The sequence below is a fragment of the Scheffersomyces amazonensis genome, assembly GCF_036850825.1.
Source record: "Scheffersomyces amazonensis strain UFMG-HMD-26.3 chromosome Unknown RJT21scaffold_1, whole genome shotgun sequence".
Lineage (NCBI taxonomy): Eukaryota > Fungi > Ascomycota > Pichiomycetes > Serinales > Debaryomycetaceae > Scheffersomyces > Scheffersomyces amazonensis.
The window spans coordinates 3290242-3312842 of record NW_027042741.1 but is presented as its reverse complement, the minus strand read 5'-3'; the positions used below and the strand labels follow the sequence as shown (position 1 = coordinate 3312842).

The window sequence follows — 22601 nt, the reverse complement described above, 5'->3', positions numbered from 1 at the left end:
TTTGAGTGGTGGGGGTGGAGGTGGAGGTAGTGGAGGTGGAGAACCCTTCCTTTTTGTGTTGTATCCTTCCCCACAATTTTGAGTTCGTGCAGGACCAAGCCAAAATTGAACAATATTTTGATGCTTTTCATTATCGTCATAGTCGAGTTAAGGAAATGATTGTACGCAAAACAAAGCTTATTCATATGCCATGTAGTAGTAAACATGAAAAAGAACAGGGCTCTGACTTGTCAAATGTGGGGTATATCCCTTGAAAGATTATATAATTGAAAATATTATAATAATAACATTGCGACTACTCTATTAAGAGAATAAGATTATGCATACTTGGAGTGCAGTATTTATAATTGAGTTATATTCTTGCTTTTTTCACATTATTAATTAAAATTAGATTATCAATTTACTTTATGCTTTCTAGAAAAGATAAATAAAATAAAAACAAAAATATGTCTAGTATTTCATCTGAAAAATCACCAAAGAAGCTTCATGATTCGACCAATGTTGATGTTCACATTGAAGATCATGCTGTCGAAAATGAAGACAGCACTGTCTATACGTATTTAGGTTTTAAGGGTCAAACTTTGCATCACATGATTTCATTTCTAGCAGGGATGGGGTTTTTACTTTTTGGTTACGATCAAGGTGTCATGGGTTCATTGTTGACATTACCAGAATTTAGAAATACCTTTACTTCTATTGATACTACAAAATATCCAGATCGAGCCACTTTTCAAGGTTTTGTAATTGCTATTTATGAAATTGGTTGTTTGGCTGGTGCTCTTTCTACGATGTACTGTGGTGATAAACTTGGGAGAAGAAAAACTATCTTGATTGGATGTTGTATAATGATAATTGGTGCTGCAGTGCAATCTTCTTCTTACTCTGTTGGTCAGTTAATAGCTGGTAGAATTATTACAGGAATTGGTAATGGTATGAATACTTCTACTGTCCCAATGTGGCAGTCAGAATGTGCCAAACCAGAGAAGAGAGGTAAATTGGTAATGGTTCAAGGTGCATTAATCACCGGTGGTATATGTATTTCGTATTGGGTTGACTTTGGATTCTACTTTATTGGTACAAGTTCTGTATCGTGGAGATTTCCAATCGCATTTCAAATAATTTTCCCAGTATTCATCTTACCATTCATCATGTACTTACCAGAATCTCCTAGATGGTTATTAAAAGCAGGCGAATTCCAAGAAGCAGCCAAGGTATTCTCGGCTCTTAACGCCATCCCAGTGAATGACCCTGTAATTGTTTACGATGTTAATGAAATTGCAGAATCGTTGGAGAAAGAAAGACATGATGGTGAAGAGAAGTCTAAATTGCTACTTTTATTTGTTCAAGGTGAGACTAAGAATTTCCACAGAACTTGTTTGGCAGTTTGGTCTCAAATTATGCAACAAATCACAGGTATTAATTTAATAACATACTACGCTGGAACTATATTCGAAAATTATATTGGTTTAAGTCCTTTAAACTCGAGAATATTAGCTGCATGTAATGGAACTGAGTATTTCTTAGTTTCTTGGATCGCCTTCTATACCATTGAAAGAATTGGTAGAAGAAAATTAATGTTGTTTGGTGCTGCTGGTCAAGCTATGTCTATGGCAGTCTTGACAGGTGCTACTTGGGCTGCTAGTCCAAAGCATAATAATAGTAGTGGTGCAGCTGTTGTTGCTGCCGTATTCTTATTCGTCTTCAACACTTTCTTTGCTATTGGATGGTTAGGTATGACCTGGTTATATCCAGCTGAAATTACGCCATTGAATATTAGAGCTCCTTCTAATGGGTTGAGTACTGCAGCAAATTGGTCTTTTAATTTTATGGTCGTTATGATTACGCCTATCGCTTTCGAAAATATTGATTCTTATACCTACACTATTTTCGCGGTTATCAACCTTTTAATGGTTCCAGCTGTTTATTTCTTCTATCCAGAAACTTCTGGTAGATCATTAGAAGAGATGGATAAAATTTTTGAATTATCCAACCCTTACACTCCTTGGGATGTTGTCAAAATTGCTCGAGAGTTACCTTTCGAAAGTCAAACTAGGGATACTGATATTGAGAAAGTTAAGGTTCAACATATTGAATAAATGCTTTTATATTGTATATCGTTTGTTTTAATAATATCTTTATGATTAATAATAACTTGTTTTCATATTGTATGTTTTTATTCTGTTTACGCAGATTAGGTATTTTAACTTACCTTAATGTAAGCCATTATCTAGTTATAGGAATCCTGTAGTGCCAATAAATATTAAGATTATACTGCTTGCTAATTTTCCACATCACTTTTTAATAGAAAAGAAGTTAATATTGATGACATATATTGATAAAATGTTTACAAAGCTAATGCACTAAGAATTTCATATATACCATAAGCTCCAGGATCTGGTGGAAAAACAATCTGATCATCTAAACCACCAACATAGGTAGCACGCCCAAGTTTTGGTCTCAAATTTCTTGTCCCTTCTGCGGCATTGTATGCAACTTGAATGGCTTTGTCAATGTCTTGAGTTTCATGAAAACAATTGACAAATGGAATCAAAACATCCATGACAGTCCTGTGACCGTCTCTTGCTTTGGTATAACCATATAAGGTTTTAAGACCAAATGGCAAAGATGTAGCAAACAATTGACTGATATTTTGATTGGGATCTTCTCTTAAAAGTTCTTCAACTTTGTTAATAACAGATTTCATAAATATGAAGATAATTGCACCTAAGGTACCTCCCATATCATCTTTAATAACATTTAATACAATATGTAATACTTCTAGAATGGATCCTGAGGCTGCTATTCTATCTTCATCCAACTTTTGCAATATTAATTCAGCACCTGTCCTTAAACCATAACCACAATCACCATCTCCCATCTTAGTGTCCCAGTCAGTTAAATCTGGTTCTTTCTCAATAACTCTTTGTGCCGCAGTTCGAACAATGTTTTCTAATACTTTGGGATCAATTTTTAAATCTATAGGACCTTCTATAATAGCATTAGGAACTTCATCATCATATCCAACAAAGTCTGTGATTATTCTGTCATTTTTAATGGAATTTTTGCTTCTAAAAGCTGTGTTTGGCCAACATATCGCATTGGTGTGTTCATCCAAGAAGTCAAATATTTTATCTGTGGTAAAGGTTTTAGTAGTAGCTGTACTAGCATTAAAAAGAGTAATAGTAAATATTTGAGCATTAAATGATCCAACAAAGTTACCTGTATAAATTCTAGCCGGAACAATGTTATATTTTTCTTTTAGTGTTTCTAAAGTAGTGTACAAGATATTCTTCTCTTCAATAATTGGGACCCCACCAAGGTTATTAATTAATAATACAAGTTTATCTCCTTTAGAATATTTGAAGAAACCTCGACCTTCATCCTCTTTATTGAAAATCATATCTAATAAGGTGGAAACTAATTCTTCATTTCTAGGAATATAATCTAACTTCTGGACACCGGGCTCATTGTGAATACCTAACCCGATTTCTAATTGAGTCTTTCCTAATTTTCCAAAATCTGAATCCATACTATGACCAGAAATATGAACATGATCTAAACCAGCATTAACAGATGCAGTAGAATCATTGACTCTTTGACCAAATTCAAAAATCTCATCGATATTGTATCCACTTTGAGAAGCAGCTCCCATTAATTTTGATACAATGGCGATTCCAGCTAGAGTACGTCTGCCGACTAATGAATTTGCATCCTGTTTAACGGCTACATCATCGGTAACTCTAATAAGACGAATCTTTTCACTCCCATACCTAGCAATTAAATCTTGAGCAGCCATTCCAAAGTAAAGATTATCCCCGGTGTAATTTGTAATAATGAAGATACAACCTGCCCACTTCACTGACTCACCAAGCTCGTGGCAAACTTTTTCAGCGGCTTTGACATTCTTATAATTTGGAGAAGCAAAAATATCACCTTGAGCAACAGCTGAAAGCATTCCCGAGCCTACCAAACCATAAAATCCAGGTTCATGACCTGATCCTCCTCCACTAATTAATGCGACTTTCGAACGATCAAATTGATTATTATAAATAACTTTTTCCTTCTCTAACAATGACATAAATTCATATTCGTAAGTAATGGCTCTTAAACAGTTAGTGACGAGTTTCCCAGGATCTAATGGTAAGAAGTGCTTATTTGACATTTCTGGACCCAAATTACTGAACAAATTTTTTAATATAAAAAGTCTCAAGATAGCATTGGTAGTATAAGTATAATTGAATAATTTATTACAGTATTTATCCCCAACAAGTTTTCATCTGGGGTAAATGTATAAATCAATCCTCCACCCCAAATTTTGCAATTATTTTTTTAATAAGAATCTTTCTCCACCCTCCACCCTCCACCCATATTTTGTCTGTGCCTTTTCTTAAGTATTTTCGGTGGTGGAGAAAACATTAGTAAACAAAACTATTGGAGGAGTCGGAGGAATTATTATTGTAGTTTACTCCACATTCTGTGGTAAATTCTAGGTAGGAATTGATCTTGAATGATTTACTTTAGTGTACTTTAAGAATAGTAAATATATCAAATTATTTAAGTGTTCTAGTTCTCCATAATGACTTTTTGATGATTTTATATCGGTCATTACCCGTTTGATATATACATGAGTGTTGCAAAATTAAGAATTGTAGTGGGTTCTGACCAAGCAGGTTATGAATACAAGGAACTAATCAAAAAGGATCTTGAATCTAATTCTGATATTGAGATAGTTTTTGATGTTGGGGTTGATTCTAACGCTAATAAAACTGCTTATCCTTTAATAGGTATTAATGCTGCTGAGAAAGTAGCTAACGGTGAGGCTGATCGTGCCATTTTAATATGTGGTACTGGTTTAGGTGTTGCTATTTCTGCTAACAAAGTTAAGGGTATAAGAGCAGTTACAGCTCATGATTCATTCAGTGTTGAAAGAAGTATCCTAAGTAACAATTGTCAAGTTTTATGTATGGGGCAAAGAGTAATTGGATTGGAACTTGCTAGAAGACTAGTTAAAGAGTGGCTAACCTATGTGTTTGATCAAACTAGTGCTTCTGCTGAAAAAGTTAACGAAATTGAAAAATATGAAGGATGTGTATGATAAAGAGGTGCAATATTTAAAGATTTTATAATAATTTAAAAGTTTAAATAACGGTCTATAAATAAATATATGCATAAAGATAGAAAATAATGAAACAATTATAATTTATCGTAGGTTATGATAACATGTTCCAATTGTTGAACCAAATCTATGGAATAAACCCATTTACAATTTCTCAAGAGATGTAAAACGTAACAAACTACCCCAATTGTATTCATTTGCCGTTCTTTATATTCTTCATAAGAGTTTCCACCAATAAACTCATGATTATTTTCAGCCTCTAGGTATTCATCATTCAAATTATTTTTGATATCTAAAATTGTTGAAAAATATTCCCATGCATCACTTTTTGATAATCTGTAATTGATATTACCAAGTAAATCGAAATATTTACTTGCATCCAATTTAATTTCATCATGTTTAACTTCTACTCCTGGTCTTGCTTCATTCATTATTTCAAGGTTTGGAGGATCCCTCTTTATTTCATAACACCATATAAGTAATGCGGCAAGATATGCTGTTTGTGGTATATGTGAGAAAGTGTTAATCGTTTCTTCATTTTGGTATACTAATCTTAAAAATTTACAAGCTTCGATTAATGCTAATTCACCGTAAATTGATTTTGCCCATTGTTCAATAATTAATTTGTTTCTTTCATATTCCATTTCTTTAATTCCCTTATATTCTGTTTTAGTAACAAAATGAAAGTTTTTATATTCAGATGCAAATACTGTAACAGAAGGTATATCTGCATAAAGACAAAACAATCCTGTATAATAAAAGCTAATATTTGCCCATGAAGCATTAGTTGGCCCATAATTATTTAATGATAATATTAAATGATTATTTGAAGATCCTTTTTCATTCATTTCTTCCTTTGATTCTACTTGCTTTTCATACAATTTAACATGTAAATCGAAATAACCTTTCCAATTTAAAAATGCCTTTTCTAATTTCTTAAAAAATTCACTTAATCTCCTCTTTGATACAAACCCTAAATCTAAAAGATTTCGACCTCTCATATCCCAACAAATTCTTAAGAGTCCATGTAAAATTATATATCTTGAAAATAATGAATAACAATCCAAAGGATATTCTTTTTGATTTGCTTTATATGTAGTCATCATGGATTTTAAACACCACAAGAATGTTGGCCATTTACTTACCATATTAATTAATGGCTGGGAATTTGAAGTATTGGACCCATTAGGTAAATCGGTTGAATTTCTTGATATTGTAAAAACCGCTGATAAACCTTCAGTCTTTGAAAAAGGAGACAAATTTTCAAAATTAATATTAGTATTAGTAAAATTAGCATTATCATAACAATAGACATTTTCCTTCTTACTTTCTCCATTCATAATATCAGATTCTTCATTCTTATAGCAATAATTGCCAGAAGTATCGATTATTTGTCTAACTCCTAAACCTTTTGGTTGTTTTTGATACTCTTCAAAAAACTTAACTGGATCAGCAGAATTCCAAACCTCATCACTACATGGTAATTCAAATTTAATATCAAATGCAGATAATGATCTTATTTTACTAAATGTTACATGTTGAGTATCACAAATAAATTCAAAAAATACTGCTCTTTTACAACTCTCATAATCAATCCAGTTTTGCCATTGTTCTGTTAATTCAGCTAAACTTGCATTATTTGATGGATTATGAACAACTGGTTCGGTTAAATTATTTAAAAATCCACTAAATTTTAAATACATTATATTTGCACCATGATCAATTTGGGCAATTTTACTTAAATGAGTATCACCAAAATTCTTTGCTGAAAAATTGTGTAAAATTAATGCTTGCATTAACAGTAAAGGTAATTCGGTATTATCTTCAATTACATCATAAATGATTCTTCTAAATCTTTTATTAATTGCAATCGAAGTTTCATATTCAAGTTTATCTAAAGAATGTGCCATACCAATGACGATCATACTTATTAATAAATATATACTCATTGTATTAGGATTGAAAGTTGCTTGATGAATTATTGGGAAAGTTTGAGCAAAATTAAACCAATATAAATCTAAATATTCTTCAAATCTTTGTAATGAAACTTTTGTTAATTGGTTAACCGACGGAAAAATATCGATAATTCTTGATTTTGTTGCTTCAGTCATATTTATCTTATTATTATTAATATTTGTATTGGTACTTTCATTATATAAATTTTGGTACATAATTGACGCTATATCGACGTGATTATTATTTGGGTATATATTTGAATTTGGTGTAGTAAATGATTCCGATCTTAGTTTAGAGTTCACTAATTTATTTCCACTTCCATTATTATTATTTTCCAATGGTGTTATATCACTGAATAACCAGTATAGATTATCTCCTGGTGTGGTATCATTAAATAACCATAATAAATTGTTATCTATAGTTCCGTATGGAGCATCCATCCCACCAGGAATATCGTTTCTATGGTTAGTGCAAGAAGTGGGAGTCTGACTTGAAGCATTTTGAGAATTTAAATGATGATTACTATTTCTTTGTTGTTGTTGATTATCATAAATATTCGACTGTGCATCTTTAATATTCTCTAGTGAATGAGTCATGAACGCATTTGAAGGATTTATTGATGAATTATCATTAACAGATTTTTTTGAAATAGCTGGTAAAATGATTGAAGGTTGAGGAGGAGGAGCTGGTATTTTTTCATCATTAAAACGTCGATTTAAAAAACTTGATATTTCTAATTTTTTATATTTCTTGAGTTGACCCTCTTTATTGAATTGATTAAGTCTAGATGTTTGTAAAAGATTATTACTTATTATAGAAGAACTTGAAGAATTATTAACCATATAGTCAAAGTTTCTTTTTTCTATTCTATGAGGAGGATGCTTAGGCATAATAATATCTCTATTATTTTCAACAAGATTTCCATTAGTATTATCTTTATATCCATTATTTAAGTCATTCCTTGTCTTTTGATGAGATTTCGATCTAAAATGTTTTGTGAGTAAATCACTCCTAGTGAACGATAAATTGCACTGATCGCATTTAAATGGCTTAACTTCTGAATGATTCTTTTCATGACGATATAAATAATCCTTCCTAGTAAAGCTTTTAGAACAACTGGGGCATACAAACAATTGTTGCGTTGTAGGTGGTTTATCACTAGCAGTAATGCCTACAATCGACATGACTATTTTATTTGAAAACACCTATTAAAATATACAAGTTATCTTTAAAGTAAAATGATATTTAAAGAAATATAATTATGAGTGTATAAACTTTTTTTATATTTTTTTTGAATTGGGTTATTCGACTTCTCATTTGTATTAATTAGCGTATTTATTCCCCACATTCAGAATTAATGCGGAGTGTTTTCTATACAGGAAGTTGAATCTAACATTCATGCAAAATTTAAAACTTACAATAAACTAATACGTTTTACCAGAACTGAATTATTATTTGCTTAACTGGAGGAGTTCTTTCAAATTATCTTTCAAATTATGTTCCAAAGTAAGGCGATTAACACTTTCGCATTATCAAAATGCAAAAAATCTTTGATGTGTTAGACTAAAACAGTCAAATTGTAACTGTAGCAGAAATGAATCTACACATCCATGACGAATTCAGTTACATTCGTTGAATTTTATTTCATAAAAAGAAAAAGAATACTTAGTAACTATGAATATTGTACCGTTATTGTCTTTTCATGCCTTTGTCATGCATTTTTGTTAAAAAAAAAATAGGATCGTTGACCTTTAGATATTTATAAATATATTTATTTAATAGGATTCTTTTCCTAATTAATGATCCCTTAATTCCAATACAATATGATTCAATGATAATTCAATAATTTTTATAATTCATAAAATTAGACTTGAGAAAGAAAATTAGCTGTGCTGTTCACAACTCGATCACCGCGCATTTCTCTATAGATCGGGCATTAATGCGACGGCTGAGTTTGCAGTAATAGTCGAAACATCAAGCTTATGATTATATTAATAATGGATTGTGGAGTGTTGGCGAAAAGGCTTTTTTTTGCATTCAAGAGTTTGCGTGGAGTGATAGACCCAGGGTGATACTTTGAATATAAATTTCCCCTATCAATAGCCTTTTTCGTCGATCATTCTTTGTAAAATGAATTTGGTTATGTCGCACAGTCAATTTTGCAGCTCCCTTACTTTATCTAACTACCACCAACTTAAATAGCAAAATGAGTAACCCATTCAGAAACCCATATTCCTCAATTAAAACCTGGTGTATATTTTTTCATATGGCATGTTGCTACCAAAGTCCGTTGTGTTAATAACTTATAATATACGAATAAAGGTAGAATCACTTTAACTTCCGCTTATACCAATTATAGTTCTTCTAGCTTTCAATAGATATATACCACTAAGAGCTTATAGATTCAATTTCAGCGCAGTTGAGCTATATGTAGTTCTTCGTAGTGAAAAAAATCTTAGCTTTTCTTTTCCCCAAAATTTATATAAGCCGCAGATTTGCACATATCATAAATATTGGCGGTTAACGTCATATACTAGCTTATTACCGTTAAACATATCTTCCAACATGGATAAATACTATGATTATAGAATTCTCAATGAGTCCACTAAGTTCGTTGTCCATCGTTTGATCAATGAACCAAATTACAATTACTTTTACGACCCTGCTGAGAAGGAGTTATTTGATCAATCTTGGAAGCATTTGATAGATAACCAAAATACTGATGACTTCTTTCAACACTTGCATAATAATCGATCCAGACTAGTATTATTGGTATTCAATTATCACTTAATAACTCCCGATAATTACTATTTGAGATTTGATAAAGAATACATTTCAAGTAAACAATATAGATCTGATGTTTCTGAAGTAATTAAGGAGGGAATCACAGTGTCAGTTAATATGGCGGAGGAAATACTTAAGGGTACGGAATACATATCCCAAAAAGGTACAATAATCAGCGCTGTCCTGAATTTGTTTAGTCTTTCACTGTTATTTTCTGTGCCGATGCCAGCTTTGTCGTATATGGAGCTGCAAAATCTTGCAGAAGAAAGTCCTAATATTGGAAAACTTATTACTAATAGGTATACAGATAATTTTTTTGACACTCATTTTCAAGTAATTCCCAACCCTATTGAAGAAGTTGAAAGAGGAATAGACAACGAGTCTTTACAACAAAAGTTTATTAATTTCAGAATAGATAAAGATGCTTTACTTCAACAGAATGTTTCTTTAGATCAAAACTTCAAATTGAGGGAGAACTGGGATAGACATCAAGTTTCTAATTATAATGAATTTTATTCCTTACTTCCGGCATTTGTTTTACTGAATCTCAGTCTTATTCAAACTGGGGACCTTTCTTGGTATAACCTATCTTCTACTTTGTGTACCAATGTATTAAGCATATCCAAATCTCATCAAAAGGATATGATTTGTTTTCAAATTGAACCATGTGGAATTGCAAAAGCTTATGAAAATAAATATGATTCAAATAATTTAAAATTCCATGAATTATTCAATCGAATCTTTCATTTATTAGTAAAATGTAATAGTAGAATTGGATTTGCTTTTGATATGGAATCTATGCTAGTTATCCAAATTGACTTGAAAAATCCCAGTCCAACTAGAATCAAGAGCATTGATGGTTCCGTGAAACAATTAAATTTTCATATGAGATGCTTCAAACATTCAGATTCTAAATATAGTATTGCTTCGATCTTCATGATATTGACATCTTTCTATTTCAATAATGTTCAAAAGAAAGATCGTCATTCAATACAAAATCTACTGAATGCTTTACTATCAAATGCCGCCGATAAAGAAGAGAATGACATGTGGGTATTGGATTTCTTCAAGCAAGAAAGAGAATCCAACTTACTGAATTATATTCAAAGTAGTACAGGTAGCTATGTTCATCGAGATTACCCAATGATTATTATTCCACGAGGTACGTTTGAGGTGATAAAAGATATACGTTTTAAATTTCAAACATTGATGCCAACTTGTTTTACAATTATAGGCAACGAAAGGAAGACTGTTTTGAAAAGCGATTTTTGTATTGAGAGCACCAAACGTTCATATAAGGTTGTATATGGAGTTTCAAATGTTCCAATGGTTCTTAAAACTTATAATGTCTCATACATAACTTTGCGGGGATTACTCTCCAGGCGCCTTTTTCTAAAGAAGTATAAGTCTACATTAAATTCATTCCTATTAGAAGTATGCGCTTTCTTGAAGTTACAAGATAGACGTAAGACGGACCTAACCAATTTGTACCAATATGGTTTTATTAATGACTCAAGCCCTAACAGATTAGGATGGTTCTATTTATTGGAAAGGCATATGGAAAAGGAATCCAAGGAGCCTATTATATTGCTTGGAAGTGTCCATAAGCAAAACTTTTATGACAGAGATCTTGTATTACTGAAAGACTTGATTGGTCAATTAAATAGGACGCATTCCAAGTTTTTGACGAAAACAAGCATTAGAGGCAAGAGTTTACTAGCTATATATAGACACCTTCGAAAACCTAAATCTAGTAGATAAGGGAATATTATTAAGTACATATTAGAAAGTTTTTAAGTTATTATTTGTATAGCGATAATACAGAAATATTTTATAGTTTGAAGCTCATTGATCACTTGTTGATATTATAAGAGCTAGTTTGGATTCAAGCTCTATTTGAAACTGAACTCAAACAAGCGGAATATTTCAAAAACAACATGGCTTTTAAGCCAAATGCCCAGCAACCTAACCAGATAGTCCTTTAATTGAATAAAACAAAGAAGATATAAAATGAAATCTGTGAAAAGATTTTACAGAATTGAGTAATGGCTCCTAAAACTTTTGGTTATTAAAGATATACATAATTCTTCAAAAATATCCAAATTTCTTAAACTCGGGCGGGATGGTTCCATAAAACTGCAGGTGTAACATAAAATTTTAGATCCAATAAGAAATTAATGTTTTTTAAATCTAATATAAAATAACATGCCTTGAATGCCCCTGTATATTTTTCAATAAAATGATAAGACTTTTTTGAAGTTTTTATGAATTAATTGAGGTAACGCTTATACTTTTTAATTATTAAATTAAAATATTTAATCGGATAATGATCTCTTAAAATTATTATTTAGCTACACAATTAAATATGTGAATTTAAGCCGACCCATATGTCCGCCGCTAGGGCGTACCTACTTACTCTTTCCCTTCATAACAATAAAGGTATATTGACCTTCGGCCTTCTTGAAAAGAAAGTAGTGTCAGAAAAACGGTGTGGATCAAATAGCAATAAGAACGATATAGAGAGCTTTCAGTTCGTCCCGCTCGAATATTTTTAGCTGCAACACGCTTAGACAAGATCACGTGATGTGGCTGGAAATGGCGAAATTTGCAACTTAACAAAGACATTTGCAATCAGAAAAGTGAGGATCCTCCACAAAAGGTGAGAGCCACCACAATTTGTTAACCATTTTTATAGGTAATTGTGCTGATAAGGCCAATTTCGCAACCTTAAGCAAATGGTATAATTTTTCCTTGAAATTATCAAATCTTTGTTCAAATTTGACAATTACCACTTGTGAGCGGGCATTCTTTTTAATATCATTGGAACGGACCCAGGCGGATCTAATGTAATGAATGTGCAAGATTAGAAGAGGCTTTTTCATTCCCATTTTAAGGATGCAATAAATTTCATTCTCGTCCCACTAGAAAATGAATATATATATATATGTATATATTATATATTTACCAAGATTTCTATAGTCTAAAGTTTCTTGTTTTTAATTTTAATACATTTTAAAGCTCTAGTCTTTGAAGATTTTCTTGGCCATCATAGTTACTTGGTAATAAATATAATAATGCCCGTCACTAAAACAGGAGGTAAAGTCTTGGTCCATCAACCATTGGAAACATCCGACATAGGACTTACTGAGAAGGGTGATAATGAAATTATCACTTTAAAGTCTGTTGATTCTTCCTCCTCAGAATCTTCTTTACTTTCTAAGAATCCTTTCTTAGATCCAAAAGTTGAAGAATATTATCGTCAAGTTTATCAAGACTCTCAATACGAAAGTTATAAGGCTTTCGATCCAACTTTCACTTGGACTGAAGAAGAAGAAAAACAATTGGTTAGAAAATTAAATATTAGAGTAGCTTTGACAGCATGTCTTTTATTTGTTAGTTTACAGGTTGATAGGGGTAACTTAGCTCAAGCTGTTACCGATAATATGCTTCCTGACTTGGGTTTAAATACTAATGATTATAATACTGGGAATACTATCTTTTTGCTTTGTTTTTTATTAGCAGAAGTTCCTTCTCAATTAATATCTAAAAAGCTTGGGCCTGATATTTTTATTCCTATTCAAATTTGTCTTTGGAGTGTAATTGCTACATCCCAAGCCGCTTTACAAGGGAAGGCTTCTTTTTATGCAACAAGAGCTTTGATTGGTGTTTTAGAAGGTGGTTTTATTGCTGATTTGGTTTTATGGTTAAGTTATTTCTTCACAAGCAAAGAATTATCTACTAGATTGTCCTGGTTCTGGACAACTTTATCTCTTGTTACTATTTTTACTTCTATATTAGCATTTGGTATCTTGAGATTAGGTGGAAAGGGAGGTTTAGAAGGTTGGAGATGGTTATTCTTAATTGAGGGTCTTTTCACATTAATCATTGGAATTTTGTCTTTTTATCTAATGGTTCCTTCTGCAGTTCAAACTAAGAATAGATTACATCCTAAAGGCTGGTTCACGGAGAGAGAAGAAAAGATTGTAGTTAATCGTGTATTAAGAGATGATCCAAGTAAAGGAACTATGCATAATCGTCAAGCTTTGAGTTTCAAAATGATATTTAAGAGTTTAATGGATTATGATCTTTGGCCAGTATATGCTATTGGTATCCTTGCTTATATTGGGCAAAACACTTTCACTTCATACTTCGGGCTTTTAAATAAACAATTGGGTTTTAGTACATTTAACACAAATATTTTAACTATTCCAACCAATGTGATTCATATTATTTTCTTATTGTTTATTACATGGTTCTCAGAATTTATGAAGGAAAGATCTTTAGTATGCACTCTTGCTCCACTTTATTCTGCACCATTGATTGCAATCATTAGATGGTGGCCCGGTGCAGGTGTAAAGGTTTGGCCTTCATATGTGTTAAATACATTATTCTTGGGTCAACCTTATATTCATGCAATTTGTGTTTCTTGGGTGTCTCGTAATTCTAATTCAGTTAGAACTAGATCCATTAGTTCGGCTGTTTATAATATGTTTGTTCAAATTGGTAATATCGCTGCTAACAATATTTACAGAAAAGATGATTTACCACTTTATCATCGTGGTAATATGCAATTGTTTGCAATTACTGTGGCCTTGATTCCTGTATTATTCTTAACTAAAGCTTATTATATTTGGAGAAATAATAGTAGAGACAAGATTTGGAATGCTATGACCCCAGAAGAAAGAGAAGATTATATTTCTAATACCACTGATGAAGGTAATAAGAGATTAGATTTCAGGTTCGATCATTAGATTCTATTTTGTTGGTTTTTCAATTAGATAGTCGCATTACATTTGTTCGACTTTATATCTAGACCATATATATCATGGGCTACTTTAGTTTGTTAAATAGTTTAATTTATGTATTCATGAAGATTAAATGCAAATTTTTAAATATACTTTATTGTAATTGAATAATATCAAAATGCAGAATTGCTAGAAGAATAAAACTTTAATACCTAAGTAGGATAATCTACATACGAGACGCTTAGAAGTACGCAAAACATTTAAAAATATAAGTAGAAAATACCTTAACACGGACTATATAAAAAGAATATAAAGGATATAAAGATAATTTTAAAATCATATAGGTCACCAAGTCAATAATAACATAAAATAATACCAAACTTGTGGCTTGGTCTTGTAAGAACTGTTTGCATAATATGACATATTAGAAACAACTGAATGCAAAGGAGCTGTACTAACAACTGATGAGCTTTCTATACCAGACAGTATTAATGTTTCATATGGTGAGTTATGAGTTCCATCATATCTACTATTATCAATCCATTCAAGAGGAACCTCCGAATTATCAGTAGTAACAGTAAGCATTGTCAGAATACAATTAGAAGGCCCCCCAGTGACAAAACTATCTGCCGATACTGTTACAACTGCTTCGTCATCATCGATGGTACTCACATTAGTATTGTTTATACTAAGTGGATCATATAAGAACAATAACGAAGTAGTCGTGAAATCATCTTTTTCATTATCATTGTCATCAAAAATACCAGATCCAGTCTCTTCTAATCCACTGTCATCCGTTTCACTCACAATAACCAACGTAGTAGTGTTACTTACTTCTATTTCATAACGCGTATCAACAACTACATCCAAGTTTGATTCTATGGCTCCATCAACATCAGTCACACTACCAGTACTATGACTTTCAAATACTGGCATTGTCAACAGCAAATTAGCTGTGGTAACAAGATCTGGATTCTTGTCAATGGTGACAACAACAATTCCTGATTCAGTTTCAACAGCTCCTTCTTCGTCTGTGGTACTTACGGTGGTGGTATACGTAGTGAATGGTGGAGGTGGGAACAACGAAGTGGTGGTGCTAACTTCTCCGTTCTCATCGGTGCTGACTACAACAATTCCTGATTCAGTTTCAACAGCTCCTTCTTCGTCTGTGGTACTTACGGTGGTGGTATACGTAGTGAATGGTGGAGGTGGGAACAACGAAGTGGTGGTGCTAACTTCTCCGTCCTCCTCCGTGGTGACTACAACAATTCCTGATTCAGTTTCAACAGCTCCTTCTTCGTCTGTGGTACTTACGGTGGTGGTATACGTAGTGAATGGTGGAGGTGGGAACAACGAAGTGGTGGTGCTAACTTCTCCGTTCTCATCGGTGCTGACTACAACAATTCCTGATTCAGTTTCAACAGCTCCTTCTTCGTCTGTGGTAGTTACGGTGGTGGTATACGTAGTGAATGGTGGAGGTGGGAACAACGAAGTGGTGGTGCTAACTTCTCCGTCCTCGTCCGTGGTGACTACAACAATTCCTGATTCAGTTTCAACAGCTCCTTCTTCGTCTGTGGTACTTACGGTGGTGGTATACGTAGTGAATGGTGGAGGTGGGAACAACGAAGTGGTGGTGCTAACTTCTCCGTTCTCATCGGTGGTGACAACAACAATTCCTGATTCAGTTTCAACAGCTCCTTCTTCGTCTGTGGTACTTACGGTGGTGGTATACGTAGTGAATGGTGGAGGTGGGAACAACGAAGTGGTGGTGCTAACTTCTCCGTTCTCATCGGTGCTGACTACAACAATTCCTGATTCAGTTTCAACAGCTCCTTCTTCGTCTGTGGTACTTACGGTGGTGGTATACGTAGTGAATGGTGGAGGTGGGAACAACGAAGTGGTGGTGCTAACTTCTCCGTTCTCATCGGTGCTGACTACAACAATTCCTGATTCAGTTTCAACAGCTCCTTCTTCGTCTGTGGTACTTACGGTGGTGGTATACGTAGTGAATGGTGGAGGTGGGAACAACGAAGTGGTGGTGCTAACTTCTCCGTTCTCATCGGTGCTGACTACAACAATTCCTGATTCAGTTTCAACAGCTCCTTCTTCGTCTGTGGTACTTACGGTGGTGGTATACGTAGTGAATGGTGGAGGTGGGAACAACGAAGTGGTGGTGCTAACTTCTCCGTCCTCGTCCGTGGTGACTACAACAATTCCTGATTCAGTTTCAACAGCTCCTTCTTCGTCTGTGGTAGTTACGGTGGTGGTATACGTAGTGAATGGTGGAGGTGGGAACAACGAAGTGGTGGTGCTAACTTCTCCGTTCTCATCGGTGGTGACAACAACAATTCCTGATTCAGTTTCAACAGCTCCTTCTTCGTCTGTGGTAGTTACGGTGGTGGTATACGTAGTGAATGGTGGAGGTGGGAACAACGAAGTGGTGGTGCTAACTTCTCCGTTCTCATCGGTGGTGACAACAACAATTCCTGATTCAGTTTCAACAGCTCCTTCTTCGTCTGTGGTACTTACGGTGGTGGTATACGTAGTGAATGGTGGAGGTGGGAACAACGAAGTGGTGGTGCTAACTTCTCCGTTCTCATCGGTGCTGACTACAACAATTCCTGATTCAGTTTCAACAGCTCCTTCTTCGTCTGTGGTACTTACGGTGGTGGTATACGTAGTGAATGGTGGAGGTGGGAACAACGAAGTGGTGGTGCTAACTTCTCCGTTCTCATCGGTGCTGACTACAACAATTCCTGATTCAGTTTCAACAGCTCCTTCTTCGTCTGTGGTACTTACGGTGGTGGTATACGTAGTGAATGGTGGAGGTGGGAACAACGAAGTGGTGGTGCTAACTTCTCCGTCCTCCTCCGTGGTGACTACAACAATTCCTGATTCAGTTTCAACAGCTCCTTCTTCGTCTGTGGTACTTACGGTGGTGGTATACGTAGTGAATGGTGGAGGTGGGAACAACGAAGTGGTGGTGCTAACTTCTCCGTTCTCATCGGTGCTGACTACAACAATTCCTGATTCAGTTTCAACAGCTCCTTCTTCGTCTGTGGTACTTACGGTGGTGGTATACGTAGTGAATGGTGGAGGTGGGAACAACGAAGTGGTGGTGCTAACTTCTCCGTCCTCGTCCGTGGTGACTACAACAATTCCTGATTCAGTTTCAACAGCTCCTTCTTCGTCTGTGGTACTTACGGTGGTGGTATACGTAGTGAATGGTGGAGGTGGGAACAACGAAGTGGTGGTGCTAACTTCTCCGTTCTCATCGGTGCTGACTACAACAATTCCTGATTCAGTTTCAACAGCTCCTTCTTCGTCTGTGGTAGTTACGGTGGTGGTATACGTAGTGAATGGTGGAGGTGGGAACAACGAAGTGGTGGTGCTAACTTCTCCGTCCTCCTCCGTGGTGACTACAACAATTCCTGATTCAGTTTCAACAGCTCCTTCTTCGTCTGTGGTACTTACGGTGGTGGTATACGTAGTGAATGGTGGAGGTGGGAACAACGAAGTGGTGGTGCTAACTTCTCCGTTCTCATCGGTGCTGACTACAACAATTCCTGATTCAGTTTCAACAGCTCCTTCTTCGTCTGTGGTACTTACGGTGGTGGTATACGTAGTGAATGGTGGAGGTGGGAACAACGAAGTGGTGGTGCTAACTTCTCCGTCCTCGTCCGTGGTGACTACAACAATTCCTGATTCAGTTTCAACAGCTCCTTCTTCGTCTGTGGTACTTACGGTGGTGGTATACGTAGTGAATGGTGGAGGTGGGAACAACGAAGTGGTGGTGCTAACTTCTCCGTTCTCATCGGTGCTGACTACAACAATTCCTGATTCAGTTTCAACAGCTCCTTCTTCGTCTGTGGTAGTTACGGTGGTGGTATACGTAGTGAATGGTGGAGGTGGGAACAACGAAGTGGTGGTGCTAACTTCTCCGTCCTCGTCCGTGGTGACTACAACAATTCCTGATTCAGTTTCAACAGCTCCTTCTTCGTCTGTGGTACTTACGGTGGTGGTATACGTAGTGAATGGTGGAGGTGGGAACAACGAAGTGGTGGTGCTAACTTCTCCGTCCTCCTCCGTGGTGACTACAACAATTCCTGATTCAGTTTCAACAGCTCCTTCTTCGTCTGTGGTAGTTACGGTGGTGGTATACGTAGTGAATGGTGGAGGTGGGAACAACGAAGTGGTGGTGCTAACTTCTCCGTTCTCATCGGTGCTGACTACAACAATTCCTGATTCAGTTTCAGCAGCTCCTTCTTCGTCTGTGGTACTTACGGTGGTGGTATACGTAGTGAATGGTGGAGGTGGGAACAACGAAGTGGTGGTGCTAACTTCTCCGTCCTCGTCCGTGGTGACTACAACAATTCCTGATTCAGTTTCAACAGCTCCTTCTTCGTCTGTGGTACTTACGGTGGTGGTATACGTAGTGAATGGTGGAGGTGGGAACAACGAAGTGGTGGTGCTAACTTCTCCGTTCTCATCGGTGCTGACTACAACAATTCCTGATTCAGTTTCAACAGCTCCTTCTTCGTCTGTGGTACTTACGGTGGTGGTATACGTAGTGAATGGTGGAGGTGGGAACAACGAAGTGGTGGTGCTAACTTCTCCGTTCTCATCGGTGCTGACTACAACAATTCCTGATTCAGTTTCAACAGCTCCTTCTTCGTCTGTGGTACTTACGGTGGTGGTATACGTAGTGAATGGTGGAGGTGGGAACAACGAAGTGGTGGTGCTAACTTCTCCGTTCTCATCGGTGCTGACTACAACAATTCCTGATTCAGTTTCAACAGCTCCTTCTTCGTCTGTGGTACTTACGGTGGTGGTATACGTAGTGAATGGTGGAGGTGGGAACAACGAAGTGGTGGTGCTAACTTCTCCGTCCTCCTCCGTGGTGACTACAACAATTCCTGATTCAGTTTCAACAGCTCCTTCTTCGTCTGTGGTACTTACGGTGGTGGTATACGTAGTGAATGGTGGAGGTGGGAACAACGAAGTGGTGGTGCTAACTTCTCCGTTCTCATCGGTGCTGACTACAACAATTCCTGATTCAGTTTCAACAGCTCCTTCTTCGTCTGTGGTACTTACGGTGGTGGTATACGTAGTGAATGGTGGAGGTGGGAACAACGAAGTGGTGGTGCTAACTTCTCCGTCCTCGTCCGTGGTGACTACAACAATTCCTGATTCAGTTTCAACAGCTCCTTCTTCGTCTGTGGTACTTACGGTGGTGGTATACGTAGTGAATGGTGGAGGTGGGAACAACGAAGTGGTGGTGCTAACTTCTCCGTTCTCATCGGTGCTGACTACAACAATTCCTGATTCAGTTTCAACAGCTCCTTCTTCGTCTGTGGTACTTACGGTGGTGGTATACGTAGTGAATGGTGGAGGTGGGAACAACGAAGTGGTGGTGCTAACTTCTCCGTCCTCCTCCGTGGTGACTACAACAATTCCTGATTCAGTTTCAACAGCTCCTTCTTCGTCTGTGGTACTTACGGTGGTGGTATACGTAGTGAATGGTGGAGGTGGGAACAACGAAGTGGTGGTGCTAACTTCTCCGTTCTCATCGGTGCTGACTACAACAATTCCTGATTCAGTTTCAACAGCTCCTTCTTCGTCTGTGGTACTTACGGTGGTGGTATACGTAGTGAATGGTGGAGGTGGGAACAACGAAGTGGTGGTGCTAACTTCTCCGTCCTCGTCCGTGGTGACTACAACAATTCCTGATTCAGTTTCAACAGCTCCTTCTTCGTCTGTGGTACTTACGGTGGTGGTATACGTAGTGAATGGTGGAGGTGGGAACAACGAAGTGGTGGTGCTAACTTCTCCGTCCTCGTCCGTGGTGACTACAACAATTCCTGATTCAGTTTCAACAGCTCCTTCTTCGTCTGTGGTAGTTACGGTGGTGGTATATGTAGTGAATGGTACATTTTCTGTACCTGGTGAGTCGGGCAATGATTCGCAAGGAATGCATTCATCGGGCAAACCAGGGTTTGGTACTGGGCCTGAGTAGGATACAGCACCGAAGACAGTTGGAAAAATGCCTTGTGAATGATCTTCATCTACAGAGAAGAGCTTAGGATCATACCCAGTTCCAATGTGAAAGTACTGCGGTGTTAATCCCCCATTAAGTCTTAAGACACCGTCTTGAGCGTCATAGGAAAATGGTACCAATAAAATAGCAAGTGGAACAGTCAAGCCTATTTTATTCCCATTACCGAATCCTCTTATATTGTAGGAATGCTCGGTCGTTGCATCCACCTGAATACTTGATTTTCTATCTTCTAAATAAAATGTTTGGTCATAAATACCTAACAGAGGATTCGCAAGATATATGGCTGAATCATTGCTGGCAGTGATACATCCTGTACCTTGAATCTTGGTGGTCTGTCTATAAACTTGATTGTATAAGCAAATCTGACCATTGTTTGTAATAGAAGTGAGATCGACTCCAAGAAGTACATTACCCGAAGTTCTCTGGGTTTGATAAAATACCATTAATCCTTCATTATCAAATGATGGACACAAAATGGAGGTGGTAGCGAGCCCGATAGCACCATTACTACCCATATAGAATTTCCCATTATTTGTAAATGAAAGACCACTAATATCATATTCAGATGTCGTTAATGATTTAACTGAATTAAATGAAACTATTCCGTTATTAACAATGGATCCTAGTCCGGAAAGTAGCGTTACCTGTAATCCAATTAAGTCTGAAGTACTACTTATATAAAGGCCACTCCCAGTACCAACGAAAAGCTTTCCTGTGAATATTGAAATAGTATTGTCTATAATGGACCAGTACACACCTGGATGAATATTAATATCACCAATACTAAGATCAATCAGGCCTCTTGTAATTTTACTTTCACTTATCTCTAATGATAACACAAGAGAAATTTGAAGAATAGCAGCAACAATAAATTTTGTTAACATATTTGACTCAAAGAGTATTGCTTATCAAAAACGAATCAGCTTCACCTTCAAACGATTTTGGCTCCACTATATATATTGATTTTGGAATCTAAAATAGCATAAATTCTATGGGTCTTAATTTTGCAACCATCATCTCGTAAGTTCAAATATGTTTAATTCTTGCTTTGTTAATTGCTTCTTTTACTAATGCATCAAGCAAATGCAAAAGTAAAAATCAAACGAAGCGAGACCTAAACTTTGATCGAATAGAACTGAAGTTGTATCGGGAATTTCCCGCAATGTAATCTGAGTCTTAACTTTAAGAATGGTAGAAATATATTATCATTTTAGCACAATTAAACTCGAAATAGGCTTGTGAACGTGTAATATTGTGTTTTTATTATTTTGCCAAATATCTTGATTTCAGTCCCGTAAACCTATTTCTACAAACTTCAAAACAATTTCTAGCTTTGGTTAAAATAAACTCATCAACCGATTAACCTTATAATTATAAGGAATTTCGGGGAACTGTACGACAGAAATAAATATGTCATTATTTTTAAAATATTCCCAACGTTGTTTAATTATAATTTTGATGGTACAATGAAGCTCAATTAAGTTCCTTCGCAGAAAGAAATTAAACTTCTGAAAGTGCTTGTGAAGTGTGCCCTTTAGAAAATTTCTACTGTCCATATGTCCCACTTTCAGTATCATATAAAATCGTTATTTAGATAAAAAGGTCCCTGGATGGTCCATATCTATGGTTATTGCTGTGCATTATTTGCATCCATTTTGAGCGGCTACTGTAGACCCTTCCCATTTGTAATTGTCGTCTGAAAACAGATCAGAGAAAGAGGGTTTAATGTAACGTAGTAATTTCTTTTTATTTTAATTTCTTCTTTTCTTTCTTTTTTTTCTATTTTTACTTTTGGGAACATCGAGAAGCTACAACCTATTACATGTTTTCTGAATAAAGTACTACGACCAATAAGTATTAATTCTATTTTTATGAAACGTATAAAATCAGCAAGAATACCTCCAAAAGTTTACATACAAATTTATCCCAAACTCTAATTATT

At 35.6% G+C, this 22601-nt stretch overlaps 7 protein-coding genes across 7 annotated transcripts; 4 read left to right on the top strand and 3 right to left on the bottom strand. All coding sequences in view use genetic code 12, as the record gives it.

Annotated features, from left to right (window-relative positions):
* The first annotated feature begins 326 nt into the window (after window positions 1-326).
* On the top strand, window positions 327-2142 carry HGT13 (Hgt13p). The gene has a single exon (XM_064883598.1). It carries the CDS (start codon window positions 447-449, stop codon window positions 2094-2096), a length of 1650 nt encoding a protein of 549 aa, XP_064741841.1. The 5' UTR covers window positions 327-446; the 3' UTR covers window positions 2097-2142.
* A 179-nt stretch (window positions 2143-2321) lies between these two features.
* Window positions 2322-4393, bottom strand: RJT21DRAFT_18105 (Dak1 domain-containing protein). Its single transcript, XM_064883596.1, has one exon. The coding sequence runs from the start codon at window positions 4160-4162 to the stop codon at window positions 2345-2347; it is 1818 nt and encodes a 605-aa protein (XP_064741840.1). The 5' UTR covers window positions 4163-4393; the 3' UTR covers window positions 2322-2344.
* RJT21DRAFT_18104 (RpiB/LacA/LacB family sugar-phosphate isomerase) lies at window positions 4394-5144 on the top strand. Its single transcript, XM_064883595.1, has one exon. The coding sequence runs from the start codon at window positions 4625-4627 to the stop codon at window positions 5093-5095; it is 471 nt and encodes a 156-aa protein (XP_064741839.1). The 5' UTR covers window positions 4394-4624; the 3' UTR covers window positions 5096-5144.
* A 2-nt stretch (window positions 5145-5146) lies between these two features.
* On the bottom strand, window positions 5147-8455 carry RJT21DRAFT_118210 (C2H2 finger domain transcription factor). The gene has a single exon (XM_064880972.1). The coding sequence runs from the start codon at window positions 8254-8256 to the stop codon at window positions 5194-5196; it is 3063 nt and encodes a 1020-aa protein (XP_064741838.1). The 5' UTR covers window positions 8257-8455; the 3' UTR covers window positions 5147-5193.
* Window positions 8456-9617: 1162 nt separating this feature from the next.
* Window positions 9618-11637, top strand: RJT21DRAFT_118209 (uncharacterized protein; the record flags this gene model as incomplete). The annotated part of the gene is made up of 1 exon (XM_064880971.1): window positions 9618-11637. A coding segment is annotated over exon 1 (1976 nt), but the record flags the coding sequence as incomplete, so codon positions are not given.
* A 1217-nt stretch (window positions 11638-12854) lies between these two features.
* On the top strand, window positions 12855-14668 carry RJT21DRAFT_102577 (putative major facilitator superfamily transporter). The gene has a single exon (XM_064879748.1). The coding sequence runs from the start codon at window positions 12931-12933 to the stop codon at window positions 14605-14607; it is 1677 nt and encodes a 558-aa protein (XP_064741836.1). The 5' UTR covers window positions 12855-12930; the 3' UTR covers window positions 14608-14668.
* Window positions 14669-14739: 71 nt separating this feature from the next.
* Window positions 14740-21671, bottom strand: RJT21DRAFT_138066 (Hyphally regulated cell wall protein N-terminal-domain-containing protein). Its single transcript, XM_064883311.1, has 2 exons — window positions 20544-21671; window positions 14740-20357 (listed from the first exon to the last, which is right to left on the bottom strand). Exons 1-2 carry the CDS (start codon window positions 21541-21543, stop codon window positions 14947-14949), a joined length of 6411 nt encoding a protein of 2136 aa, XP_064741835.1. The 5' UTR covers window positions 21544-21671; the 3' UTR covers window positions 14740-14946.
* Between the last annotated feature and the right edge of the window lie 930 nt (window positions 21672-22601).